Source organism: Melanerpes formicivorus, unplaced genomic scaffold (genome assembly GCF_026170545.1).
Source record: "Melanerpes formicivorus ecotype bairdi unplaced genomic scaffold, bMelFor1.0.p_v2 SCAF_4, whole genome shotgun sequence".
Classification (NCBI taxonomy): Eukaryota; Metazoa; Chordata; class Aves; order Piciformes; family Picidae; genus Melanerpes; species Melanerpes formicivorus.
The window spans coordinates 39,254,712-39,267,875 of record NW_027142356.1 but is presented as its reverse complement, the minus strand read 5'-3'; the positions used below and the strand labels follow the sequence as shown (position 1 = coordinate 39,267,875).

The 13,164-nt window shown below is 56.7% G+C and overlaps 1 protein-coding gene across 1 annotated transcript in view; it reads right to left on the bottom strand.

Annotated features, from left to right (window-relative positions):
• Positions 1–19: 19 nt before the first annotated feature.
• Positions 20–13,164, bottom strand: part of LOC137440958 (homeobox protein MIXL1-like) — a 34,426-nt gene continuing 21,281 nt past the window's right edge. Inside the window, exons 4-5 of the mRNA XM_068137765.1 lie at positions 11,150–11,291; positions 20–274 (exon numbers count right to left, since the gene is read on the bottom strand). Of these exons, the coding sequence (XP_067993866.1) occupies positions 131–274; positions 11,150–11,291 (286 nt within the window). The 3' untranslated portion in view covers positions 20–130. The remainder of the gene's footprint in view (positions 275–11,149; positions 11,292–13,164) is intronic.

Here is a 13,164-nt window from a genome sequence, read left to right as displayed (position 1 = left end):
GGGCCACCCCCAGCCGGCGGGTCCCGGTCCCCCCCTTTCCCGCAGTGAGGAGGAGGAGGAGGAGGCGGAGGCGGGGAAAAAGGGCCGTCTTATCAGCTCCCCCGTTAACTCTTCTCCTTTCGCTCTCCTCTCATCCCTTGGGCGTCTCCTGCGCGGAGATGAGCAGGGTGGTGCTGGTGGAGATGGCAGCGGTGGAGAGATGCTCCGTCAGGGGGTAGCAGAAGGGTTCCCGAGCTCCTCTAAACCGAGGCTGATGTGAGCCGTGCCGGCTCTCCTGCGGATAAAAGCAGGCATGGAGGATTAGCCCTCTCTCACTGAAAGGTTATGCTCAAAGCTAAGCTCTGGGACTGGGTCCTGCCTGCAAGGTGAGGGAAAGGGTTAACGTCTCCTCTTGCCCTGCTCCGGCACCGACTGCTGCTCAAGCAGTCTAACCACGACAGTTTCCATACCTTCATACATGTATGACTGCTTCCTAGACAAGCACACCGGACCCCCGCCGTGCAGCAGCACCCCAGGGCCACTAATGCCACAGAGGCAGTCCCGTCCCAAGACCTTATAAATGATGCATAAGGCGATTACAGACACAGAAGTCGGCAAGGAAACCACACAAGCCTGGCAGGGAGCTCGGCACAGCTCACACAGTACTGAAGGTGCTGAACTATCCACTGGCTTAGTGTGGGGGTTGAAATGACCTCCCCAAAGCGAAACTACCGCCCTCGCGTAGCCCTTGGCTCTGATCTGCTGGGAAGGTGCCTGGAGAGAGGGCTGCGGGGAAATCCTGGGAGCATGGCTGAGTATCGATGGGGGGCTCCGAACCGCCAGGATGACTCAGGACTCCTCCTTCTGCCAATCACACTTCAACCAAAGGAAGGAAACCACCCAACGGTGGCAGGGGAGAGGAGAACAAGCTGAGAGAAGCTACACTGAAGACACAGGAACCTAATATGCCATTAATGACACCAAAGCCATGGAGCAATGATGAAGTTCTCTGTCTACATTATGAAGGCATTCAGCTGCCAGATCATAATGAACCTTCTTAACTCCCTCAGAGACTCTGAGTGACCTGTAAGACTGTGTTGCCCTGTCCCTGCCATTCCATGCTTCCACATGACTCTGCTCCTTTAATTGTGCAAGCTGGTGTCAGCTACAGTGAGTGGGGCAGTCAGGTCAGGGTCTGCCATTCCCAGCTCCTCTCAGGCATCTTCTTGGCAGGATGCAACCACACCTGCCTCACCCTGCCTTCGGGCACCAAGCTCAGCTCAGCAAAAGGTGGCACTCAACAGCTCACAGTCAGCACTTGCAGGGCTTTGTACTTGAATTTCCCCACACCTCCTCCAGTGCCAATGCCACCTGGCCCGTGCTGCTTCTTCACATCAGCACTGATTTGGTTTAGAAGCTCTTCAGTTTTAAACAGCTGCCCAAACTGTCACCTTTTAGACAAAGACTCTGCTGCAGGCTCTCTCAAAATCACCCTGTGGTGCATTCACACAGCCTCTCTCCTTACAGCCTCCTCCCCTGGATGCTCTTGAAACCCATCACTATCTGCTGGTCCCAGAGATCCTCCAGCAGACTTCCTGCCTGTGATGCATGTGGGACAGAAGCCAGTCCTGTTTAATGCATTCTGGGGGGGGAGGATGCAGGTATTCAGGTCTCAGCATGGCACACAAATTGAGGCAGAATGCAGCCAGAGTGCTCTTTCCTTTGAAGTCCTGTGCATCCACAGTGCCATCAGCAACTGCAGTCCTCCCTGCACAATTGAAACAGTCTTTTTTTTCCATATTAAAAAGGATTTAGGGTCACTAAATTAAGTGACCAAGAATTAGGAAGGCCATAAACCTTAATTCAGTCCTCTTGTGCACATGGATGCAACCCTGTACTTAATTATGAACTTCCCTGCAGAACAGCAGGCTTCATCTGGAACATCTGAGCTCGTCTGGTGGTGAGCATGTGAGCCTGGAGAATTCTGCCTCCTCCTGTGCTCCCATTCAGTTACTGCTTTACTTCCAGGGTCACAGAATCACAGAGTTAACAGAGTTGGAAGGGACCTCAAGGCTCAGCCAGCCCCAACCCCCTGCCATGGGCAGGGACACCTCACACTGCAGCAGGTTGCTCACAGCCACATCCAACCTGGCTGCAAACACCTCCAGGGATGAGGCTTCCACCACCTCCCTGGGCAGCCTGTGCCAGGCTCTCACCACCCTCATGGGGAACAACTTCTTCCTCACAGCCAATCTCAATCTCCCCACTTCTAGTTTTGCTCCATCTCCCCCAGTCCTATCCCTCCCTGGCACCCTCAAAAGTCCCTCCCCAGCTTTCTTGGAGCCCCCTGCAGATCCTGGAAGGCCACAATGAGGTCTCCTGGGAGCCTTCTCCTCTCCAGACTGCACAACCCCAACTCCCTCAGTCTGTGCTCACAGCAGAGCAGCTCCAGCCCTCTGCTCCTCCTCGTGGCCCTGCTCTGGACACACTGCAGCACATCCCAGCACTCATGTGGAAATTTCTCTTTCCTTGGTCTCTCTGAAACTCCTGTCCTTAGAAAACCCTTCAGCAGTGAATCAGGTGAGAGGTTTTCCCACAGGGGCACAGAGATTGCTAATTATTCCTTCAAAGTTATGTCTGATTTTTCTCCCAAGGTGAGGGAAAAAATGAAAAGGAAAACAGAGACAGGAAGAAAGAGAGTGAAAAACAAGGAAGGGAAAGTTTCCAGCTTGAAGCAGAAGGGAAATAAGGAACTGAGGTCACTCTCATGATATCATAGAGCTTTCTTCTTACAAAGGATTCACTCACCAATGCCAAGGTTGAGAGAGAGAGCTGTAGATGAAAGCAAATTGAGCTGCCCTGAGGTCCTGGTTTATTTCATAGTATCAGTCAGGGTTGGAAGGGACCACAAGGATCAGCCAGTTCCAACCCCCCTGCCATGGGCAGGGACACCCCACACTAGATCAGCCTGGCCAGAGCCTCAGCCAGCCTGGGCTTAAACACCTCCAGGGACAGGGCCCCAACCACCTCCCTGCACAACCCATTCCAGGGCTTCACCACTCTCATGGGGAAGAACTTCCTCCTCCCCTCCAGCCTCAATCTCCCCACCTCCAGCTTCCTTCCATTCCCCCTAGCCCTATCACTGCCTGGGATCCTGAGCAGTCCCTCCCCAGCCTTCCTGGAGCCCCCTTCAGATCCTGGAAGGCCACAATGAGGTCACCTGGGAGCCTTCTCCTCTCCAGACTGAACAGCCCCAACTCCTTCAGTCTGTGCTCACAGCAGAGCAGCTCCAGCCCTCTGCTCATCCTCCTGGCCCTTCTCTGGACACCTTCCAGCACCTCCAGCTCCCTCTTGTCATAGGGGCTCCAGAACTGGAGGCAGGACTCCAGGTGGGGTCTCCCCAGAGCTGAGCAGAGGGGGAGAATCACCTCCCTTGCCCTGCTGGCCACACTTCTCCTGATGCAGCCCAGGCTCTGATTGGCTCTCTGGGCTGCAAGTGCACACTGAGAGCTCCTGGTGAGCTTCTCCTCCCCCAGCACCCCCAAGGCTTTCTCCTCAGGGCTGCTTTCCAGCCATTTATTTCCAAAGGATACTGCACTGGCTCAGCAGATGTTCTGGAATGATCTTTCCTTCCATCTGTGACCAAAGCCCCTCTCTGTTTCTCTTGGAAGAAGGCCTCACCAGCCAAGGCACTGCTGCTTCCCTGCACTAGCCAGGAGAAAGAGGCTTGTTTTCTGTGGAGATGCCTGAGGTGAAATCTGGAGCCAACAAGCTCCATGCCTGGAGAGTGACTCTGGGCTTCACCTGCAGCTGTCATGTGGGTTTGCAAGGCCCTGCAGCAGAACCCAGAGGAGCTGGAGCCAGGGGTGCTTGGGCCATTGCCAGTAGGTCAGCATTACTGCAGGGCACTAAAAGCAGCATTTCCATTTCATGGGGACTTGTAGGCAGGCTCACGCAATAACTGTTCACGTTTTTCATGGTTTGGGTTTCTTTCCTCCCCTGGAACAAGAAAATGCCAAGATCTGGGCTAGAAAAGACTATTTCCTAAGTGAGGGGGGTCTCTGAGGGCTCAGCTCACTCAGGGGAAGGAACTGCAAGGTTCCTTTGCACTCTAAACCACCCCCAGTGTTGTGCTGATCACGCTGGGTGCTGAGCTGTGCTGCAGGGTAGAACTGATGCAGCTTGAATGGGGGAAGAAAGCAGAACTGATTCATTGCAAGTCAGAGCTGCCACAGCCCAGCCAAATGAAAGACTCCTCACTGGGAGGACACAGGCTGAGTGTGCAGGCAAGTTCAGACTGTGAGGGGTTTTCAATGTGTGGCCTTCAGAGCCTGCCATGCTGTGAGGATTAACTGGTCAAGGTTTGCAAAGCCCTTTGAAGCTTACAGGGCATTAAGTTGCAGAAGTGCTGAGCACTATTGTTTAATGCTCAAGCATTAGAAACAAGCTTTGCAGGACAGCTCATGCTCACCTCACTACTCTGAGCCTTCCTGGCTTCAGTGTGGCTGTGGCAAGAGGGAAAGCAAGCACAGCTGACCAGAGAGTGGCAGTCCTGCTTCCCCTCTCAGACACTGCAGTGAGATACAGCTGCCATGGGGCAGCAGAAAACTTGCATGAAACACAGTTCTGCTGGAATGCAGCAGCAGAGCAAAGAAACCTGCACAGAAATGCTGGGCTCCTTAGGGTGCCCTGTCTGCCATCCTTGCTTAAGTAAGGTCCTGGGGGGTCAGGGAGGGATAGGACTGGGGGGGATGGAGCAAAACTAGAAGTGGGGAGATTGAGATTGGCTGTGAGGAAGAAGTTGTTCCCCAGGAGGGTGGTGAGAGCCTGGCACAGGTTGCCCAGGGAGGTGGTGGAAGCCTCCTGCCTGGAGGTGTTTGCAGCCAGGCTGGATGTGGCTGTGAGCAACCTGCTGTGGTGTGAGGTGTCCCTGCCCATGGCAGGGGGTTGGAGCTGGCTGAGCCTTGAGCTCCCTTCCAGCCCTGACAGCTCTGTGACTCTGTGATCAGCCTTGCTCTCCCTTTGCAATGTCAGTTTGCAGCAGCAGCAGTAGTTGCTCTTTCCTTGTGTCTGGTTGGGTGTTTTGCTGTTGTCTGGGGCTTTGTGGTGTTGCTCTGTGGCAGCCAAAGCATTTGTGAGCAACATCACAGTGCCAAACAGAAACAAGATGCCATCCTGTTGTGCTACCTATGCTGAAACAGAGCACAGCGCTCCAGGACTGCTGCCACTGGGCACTGGAGGTGTTAGGCTGGCAAACTGTTGGCCCCTGAGCTGCATCCCAGCATCCTGAAGCCATGAGCCCCTGCTTGGCATGCAGGGAAGCAGAGCTGGGTTTATTTACCTTACCAAGCCTAATTGTTATTCACTGGCAGTCTCTGCAGGACCAGACAGTCAGAGGGAACCTTGAACTTCTTGCTTCTGCAGAAGCACTGCAGGCATGGCACATGGGCAGGCACTTGGAGCACAAACATTGCTCTCTGTGGCTGAGAGCAGAGCTCTGCTTCCCCAAAGTGTTCTGGCAGTTGGGTAGGAATTGAAGCATACAACAAAACTGCACTGGATGTCCCCAGCAGGAATTAAACTCAGCTTTAGAGAGGAGGAAAGGTAAAAGAGGGCAACCAGAGAGAGAAGAGTGTGCTTGGGCAATGAACACAGGTCCTGGGCCTTGCCTGGGTCAAGGAAGCTGCAGGCCTCCTACCTTTCTTTGGAAAGCACAAACTTTGCCTCTTCTCTTACATTGTTTACAATCTGTGTGCCACAGGAGATCAAAGGATTTGCCAGCAGCCACTGTGGCTTCAGCATTCCTCTTAGAAACAGCTGAAAGCAGCCAACACCAGCACATTGCTTGGCCTGTGCTGGCAGGTTTGGCTCTGTTCACAGGCTCTCCCCACTCCTTTGGCCAGCTGTCCCACAAGCTGTGGGGAACAGGAGGTGCTCTGCTGTGTTCAGACTCAGCTCCTCAAGCTGGAAAGTGCTCCTGCAGAGACCAGGGCTTCTTTGATCTCCTCAGGCTCTGTAGGCTCTCCAGTCCCTCAGCTGAGGTTTCTCTCACCTCCACAGGTCCTCTCCCTCCTCACTCTAGCAGCTTAAAGCAAGGAAATCAACTTCCTTCTCTTTTGTCTCTTCAGCAGCCTTTTCCCTGCATTCCCTTCAACTGTTCAGAGTCTCAAGCCATGCAATGGCAGCTACTGGCTGTTCACTCTGGATTCAGATGATGGGCTGTTCGTGCTGCTGCTCATACCAACAGCAAACTGCTTGGCCTGCATTAGTGTTCCTGATGCTTCTTTTGGCAGGAGGCCCAGGGCCACCTCTCAGCTACACTCAGATGCTCAGGGCCTCATCCAGCCTGTGCTCACAGCAGAGCTGCTCCAGCCCTTGGAGCATCTCTGTGCCCTCCTCTGGGCTCCCTCCAGCAGCTCTGTGTCCTTCTCCTGCTGGGGACAGCAGAGCTGGAGGCAGGATTGGAGGTGAGGTCAGAGCAGAGCAGAGTCCAGGGGCAGGATCCCCTCTCCTGCCCTGCTGCCCACACTGCTCTGGCTGCAGCCAGCACTCAGCTGCCTGAGGGCTGCAGGAGGCACTGCTGGCTCCTGGGGAGCTGCTCAGCACCCAGCACCCCCAAGCCTCTTTCTTCAGGGCTGCTCCCAGCCCACTCTGCACCCAGCCTGGATTTGTGCCTGGGGCTGGCCCAGCCCAGCTGCAGGACCTGAGCCATGCTGTGATTCTAGGGCTCTATGCTACAGAGTGCTCAGCAGGGACCATCCCAAGGAAGAGAACACAAGCAGAGAGGCAGACAGAGAAGGTTGCTGGCTTTGACCCTCAGGAGGGTGCTGCTGCCTGACCTAAAGAGTAATCCTGGCTGTCACTAGTGTTGTTCTGGCAGGTTTCTTCTTTTGTTTGCAAGCCAAAATCATGTGGCCAACGTTTTGTTCTCTTTGCAAGGCACACAGGGAGCTGTCCCATTTGGGCTGATTGCTGCTCAAAGCAGTTTAAGCAGAGAGGTGTCCCCTAGCAAAGCCTCTGCAGAGCCATCAGCACTTTCATGGTGACACTGTGTTCCCTAAGCACAGGACCCAGGAAGAGCCAGGAGAAGCAGTGGGGCAGCTTCCCAGCAGTGGGGGAGCTTCCCAGCAGTGGGGCAGCTTCCCAGCAGTGGGGGAGCTTCCCAGCAGTGGGGCAGCTTCCCAGCAGTGGGGCAGCTTCCCAGCAGCTCCCACATTTCCCCAGGAGCTCTCAGCACTTCTGGGAGGAGCAGCAGCTCCCTACAGGCCTGCATTCAGAGCCTGACAGCTGTGTTGCAGCTTCCCCTCCCTCTGGTGGTTTTTCAGGGACAGCCTCCTGCCACAAAGGTGCAAGGTGAAGAGGTGAGGAGTGGCCACTGGGATCCAGCTGATCTGGCCTGGCCTTGCCTGCCTGTGGGTGTCTTGACAAGGGCCTAATGGCTCTGACTCCAGCACCTAACTCTTGGCTGAGCAGAGTCAGAGCACACAGCATGAGCCAGCAGTGTGCCCAGGGGGCCAAGAAGGCCAAGGGCATCCTGGCCTGCAGCAGGAACAGTGTGGCCAGCAGGAGCAGGGAGCTCATCCTGCCCCTGTAGTCTGCATTGGTTAGGCCTCACCTGGAGTCCTGTGTCCAGCTCTGGGCTCCTCAGGTTAGGAAAGAGGTTGAGCTGCTGGAAGGTGTCCAGAGAAGGGCAACAAAGCTGGGGAGGGGTCTGGAGCACAGCCCTGTGAGGAGAGGCTGAGGGAGCTGGGGTTGCTTAGCCTGGAGAAGAGGAGGCTCAGGGGAGACCTTCTTGCTCTCTACAGCTACCTGCAGGGAGGTTTGTAGCCAGGTGGGGGTTGGTCTCTTCTCCCAGGCACCCAGCACCAGAACAAGAGGACACAGTCTCAAGCTGTGCCAGGTGAGGTTCAGGCTGGAGGTGAGGAGAAAGTTCTTCCCTGAGAGAGTTGTTAGCCATTGGGATGTGCTGCCCAGGGAGGTGGTGGAGTCCCCATCCCTGGAGGTGTTCCAGAGGGGATTGGATGTGGCACTTGGAGCCATGGTCTGGTCATGAGGTGTGTGGTGAAGGTTGGCCTGGATGCTCTTTGAGGTCCCTTCCAGGCTTGGTGATGCTGTGAGACTGTGATTTCTGCACCCTGGCCACTGGAGCTGGCTGGCCCAGAGCCCAGGCTAGGGAACCTCTCCCTGCACTTCAGGGTAGAGGCACAAGCACTAAGCCTTCTCTCCAGCTCCCTGTGTCACAGCACTGACAATCAGCTGCACTGACTCCCTGAACAGGAGGATTTAATAAAGGGATTAGGCTTTTCCAGGAAGGGAATCAAAGAGCTGAGCAGTGCAGAGCTGAAGTGCAGCTACCAGGACAAAGCAGATCTCCCTGCCAAGGCACAGCACCTCTGGCTCATGTCTGCCAGAAGCTAGCTGAGGACAAGCTCCACGTGCTGCCTGCTCTGGACACCAGCCCTAAGTGCTGAGACCTCACCACATGGATGGGCTTTGGCAGATGCCAGGCTGGGGGTGCCCTGAGACAGATGGCTACTGGAAGGAGCAGAGCTTCCAGGCAGCAGCACTATGGCACCTCCAGCAGCCTGCAAGCCCTCTGTGCTCCTTTGCCCTCTGTCTCACCTGCACTCTGCTCTCTGCCAGAGGCAGTCAATTTCCTGCCTTGCCCCATTCTGTGAACTTCCTCTCAAAGCTTCCTGTGGCAGCTCAGCCAAAGGTACAGCATCCAATGTTTGCTCTCCAGCAACCAGTTTTACCTTCCACAGCAGCACAGAGTGCTCTGGCTTGGAAGGGACCTCCAGAGCTCATCCAGCCCAGCCCCCCCTGCACTCAGCAGGGACATCCCCAGCTAGAGCAGGCTGCCCTGATCCCTGTCCAGCCTCACCTTGAATATCTGCAGGGATATCCCAACCCCCTCCCTGGGCAGCCTGTTGCAGTGTTCCAGCAGCTCCTGGTGCAGAGCCTGTTCCTCACATCCAATCTCAGTCCGCTCTGCTCTCATTTCAAACCACTGCCCCTGGTGCTGTCCCTGCAGGCCTCTGCAAACAGTCCCTCTGCAGCCTCCTTGTAGCCCTTCAGGTCCTGGCAGGCAGCTCTGAGGTCTCCCTGGAGCCTTCTCCTCTGCAGGCTGAACAGCCCCAGCTCCCTCAGCCTGGCCTGGTGGCAGCAGTGCTCCAGCCCCCTGAGCATTCTCATGGCCTGCTCTGGAGCCTCTCCATCAGCTCCAGGTCCTTCCTGTGCTGAGTTCAGCTGTGCTGTGCTCAAGTTTCATCTCCTCATTTCTGTGCAATTATCTGGAAGAACTCCTCAGGTTTAACTCTTTCCAGGCAGGCAGCAGGCAGTGGTTCTCTGCCTTCTTTGATGATGGAAAGGAGGTAGCTGATTACCATGGGAAATCATCTCCCAGTGTGGCTGAGTCCCTCTGCATGATGCTAGCAGAGTTGGGAACAGCCTCCCTGGGCTGCCCAGGGAACAAGGAATGCTGCTTCTCTTGCCCTGCCTGCTCTGATAGTGCCTTGTCATGCTAGAAAGCTTCTTGGATGTGGCCTGTTTAAAGCAGACAGAAGTGGGCTGCTGAAGAGCAGGGCAGAAAAGGCCTAATGAAGGCTTTGCTATTTAAAGCACCTCAGAGCCTCATTCAAAGCAGGAAAAGGCTTTCAGAAATGTGGGCTGACTCTTTCCTTTCCAGCCTCTGCTTGCTGTGGCATGCAGGGCAGGGACAGAATTGCAAGCACTGGGCTGAAGCTGGCTGGACCTGCAGCTGACGTGCCTGACCAATCCTTCTGCTGGCCTTTTTGTCTCAGTGCCCAACAGGTTTGAACATAAGCATGCCTCCCTGCAGGAAAACCACAAGAGAACCTTCCCAGAGCTGGGTATGCAGCCAGCCTGGGAGTGGTGGGCTGATGGGACTGGTTTTTCCTCAGGCACCAGCAGCAATGGTCTCTTGGCCATCAGCTGCCATGCTGCAGTGTGCCCCTGTGGCCCACAAGGCATCCTGAGAGAATCATACAATCAATAAGCTTGGAAAAGACCTCAGAGATCACCAAGCCCAAGCTGTCAGCCAGCACCTCCTGACTGCTGGATCAAATCCTGGGCTGGAGCAGAGGGGTGTGAACCTCAGGAAGGTTCTTTCCTCTGGGACACTGTCTGGCAGCTACTCCTGGGCTCTTATCAACACTTTCTGTAACATCTTGGGCTTTACTGAAGGTCCTCAGAGGAACTTTGTTAGTGCTCAGGCTAAGCAGCAAGGCCAATACCCATCACCACTGTAGTGCAGAGCCTCAGAGTTCACCTGGCACCTTCATCTGCACCTTTGGCCTCCCAAAGGGTAAGCAACCCCGGTGCCAGGTGTGCCTCAGCAGCAGCTGATGCCATGGAGTCCCAGTGCCCAGACCCATGAGAAGGGCTCCCACACAACCCCCAGAGAGAAGCCAGCTCTGCTCCCCCAGGCTGCATGCCATGCTGCCAAGGAGCAGACACAGCAAGCTGATTGCATCCTGGGCTGCAGCAAGAGAAGTGTGGCTGCAGGGCCTGGGAGGGGATTCTGCTGAGACCACAGCTGGAGCTCTGGGGCCAGCTCTGGAGCCTCTGTGCCAGGAAGGATCTGGAGGTGCTGGAAGGTGTCCAGAGAAGGGCCAGGAGGATGAGCAGAGGGCTGGAGCTGCTCTGCTGTGAGGACAGACTGAGGGAGTTGGGGTTGTGCAGGCTGGAGAGGAGAAGGCTCCCAGGAGACCTCATTGTGGCCTTCCAGGATCTGCAGGGGGCTCCAAGACAGCTGGGGAGGGACTTTGTGGGTGTTGGGTAGTGACAGGACATGGGGAAATGGATCCAAGCTAGAGGAGGGGAGATTCAGACTGGCTGTGAGGAAGAAGTTGTTCCCCATGAGGGTGGTGAGAGCCTGGCACAGGTTGCCCAGGGAGGTGGTGGCAGCCTCATCCCTGGAGGTGTTTGCAGCCAGGCTGGAGGTGGCTGTGAGCAACCTGCTGCAGTGTGAGGTGTCCCTGCCCATGGCAGGGGTTGGAGCTGGCTGAGCCTTGAGGTCCCTTCCAGCCCTGCCAGTCTGATTCCATGATGCTGTGGGGGACTGTGCCAAGGGCCTTGCAGAAGCCCAGACAGCCCCCAGGCATTAAACACTGCTCTGCCAGAGTGGCTCACCTGCATGAAGACTCACATGGGGGCAGCTTGCAGAGCCACCACTGATGGAGTGAGGCATGGCAGTGACCAGGCATCTCCTGCTAGAGCCCTTGGAGGCAGCTGGCTGGGGGCTGTCAGCACGGCTAGGGGCAGCTCCTCCAGGAGTTCTCTCCAGTGTGCTGCAAAAGAGAAGTGCTGCTGTGAGGAGAGAGGGAAGGCATTGAGGTGAGTCAGCAGACCCAGAGCTGCAGGTGGTTTGCACTGGGAAGCCTCTCTCTGGAGCTGATCACTGCTGCCTTCCTGGGGGAAAGAGAGGATTGCTGCAGGGCAGCTCCAGCCCCAGCGGGCTCAGAGCTACTGCTTCTGCCACTGCGGAGATTCTCCCACGCAGCTTGTGAAGCACCCAGCGCTCTGCTCGGGTTGCATAACCTTCCCTTCAGGTGTCAGCCCTGCAGGGATTGCAAGGGCAGAGAGGGAGGTGTGCACAGGGGGAATGCTCTGCCTCGTGGCCCTCCCTCGGCCGTGCTGCTGCGCTCCAGGGCTCGGCGCTGCCACCGGCGAGGCTGCGGGCGGGGGCTGCCTCAGCACAGCGCAGCAGCCTCCTGCAGGGGGGACTCGGGCACCTCAGCACCGCCCAGGGGCAAGGCAGCACAGAGCAGAAACGAGGCCTGAAGTCTGTCCAAGAGTGACCTTGCACTGACCCCACTGGGACCCAGAGAGAGAGGCACTGGCAGCCCTGGCGCTGGGACGTGCCCTTGAGGGCTGCTGGCCACCTGCCGGGTGCCAAGGGCTAGCTGCTTGGGTGGGGCTGGGTGATAGGCTGGACACAATGGTCTTGAAGGTCTCCTCCAACCTGGTCTGGTCTGGTCTGGTCTGGTCTATTCTATTCTATTCTACTCCACTGCTTCTGTTCCACTTAGGGGCTAGTTAAGAAGCTACCTTCCAAGCAAAGACGAGAGGGGACCCACAGGCATCTGGCCTCAGCCATGACCCCTAATCAAAGCCACACAAACACATGCTCTGAGCTGTGGAGCAATGAACGCTGCTGGTGCTGACCTGCTGCCACCCAGAGTTCCATGGCAAAGGAATGCCAAGGCTGGCTCAGGCTGGGAGGGAGCTCAGAGCTCAGCTCCTCCAACCTCCACACCATGCCCAGGGACACCTCTCAGCTACACTCAGCTGCTCAGGGCCTCATCCAGTCTGGCCTTCAGCACCCCCAGGCAGGAGGCAGCCACAGCCTCCCTGGGCAGCCTGGGCCAGAGGCTCAGCAGCCTCCTGCTCAACAACTTCTTCCTCAGCTCCACTCTAACCCTGCTCTGCCTCAGCTTCAACCCATTCCCCCTGGGCCTGTCTGCAGACACCCTGAGGAGAAGTCCCTCTGCAGCCTTCCTGCAGGATCCCTTCAGGTGCTGGCAGGCAGCTCTGAGGTCCCCCCAGAGCCTTCTCCTCTGCAGGCTGCACAGCCCCAGCTCCCTCAGCCTGTGCTCACAGCAGAGCTGCTCCAGCCCTTGGAGCATCTCTGTGGCCTCCTCTGGGCTCTCTCCAGCAGCTCTGTGTCCTTCTGCTGCTGGGGACAGCAGAGCTGGAGGTGAGGTCTGAGCAGGGCAGAGCCCAGGGGCAGGCTCCCCTCCCTGCCTGCTGGGCTGCAGGAGGGCACTCTCCCTTTAAGGTCAGGAAGAGCACTTCTGGCAGCCTGTCCTTGGCCATGGGTGCCACCACAGCCAGCAGAGGGCCCAGCCTAGAGGAGCCTGCTGGAGCACTGCTTTCCTGCTGAGCACTGACCTGCCCCCCAGGTTCAGGATTCCATCCTGGCAGGACTTGGCTCTGCAGCAGCAGCCTTTGCTTCCCCTCAGCAAGGCAGGCAGGGACATTCTTTCAGAGGGCAGGGCTGTGGCTGCAGGGCATCAGCTTGTGCTCTGACCTGGAATGCTGGCAGTGCCTGGCTGCAGGGCACCACCTTCCCAAAGGAACTGACAGTCTCCTGGCAACCACACTGCTCTCACTGGAGCACCAAAGAGCTCCTGCAGTGCCCTGACAGAGTAGCTGGTAGCA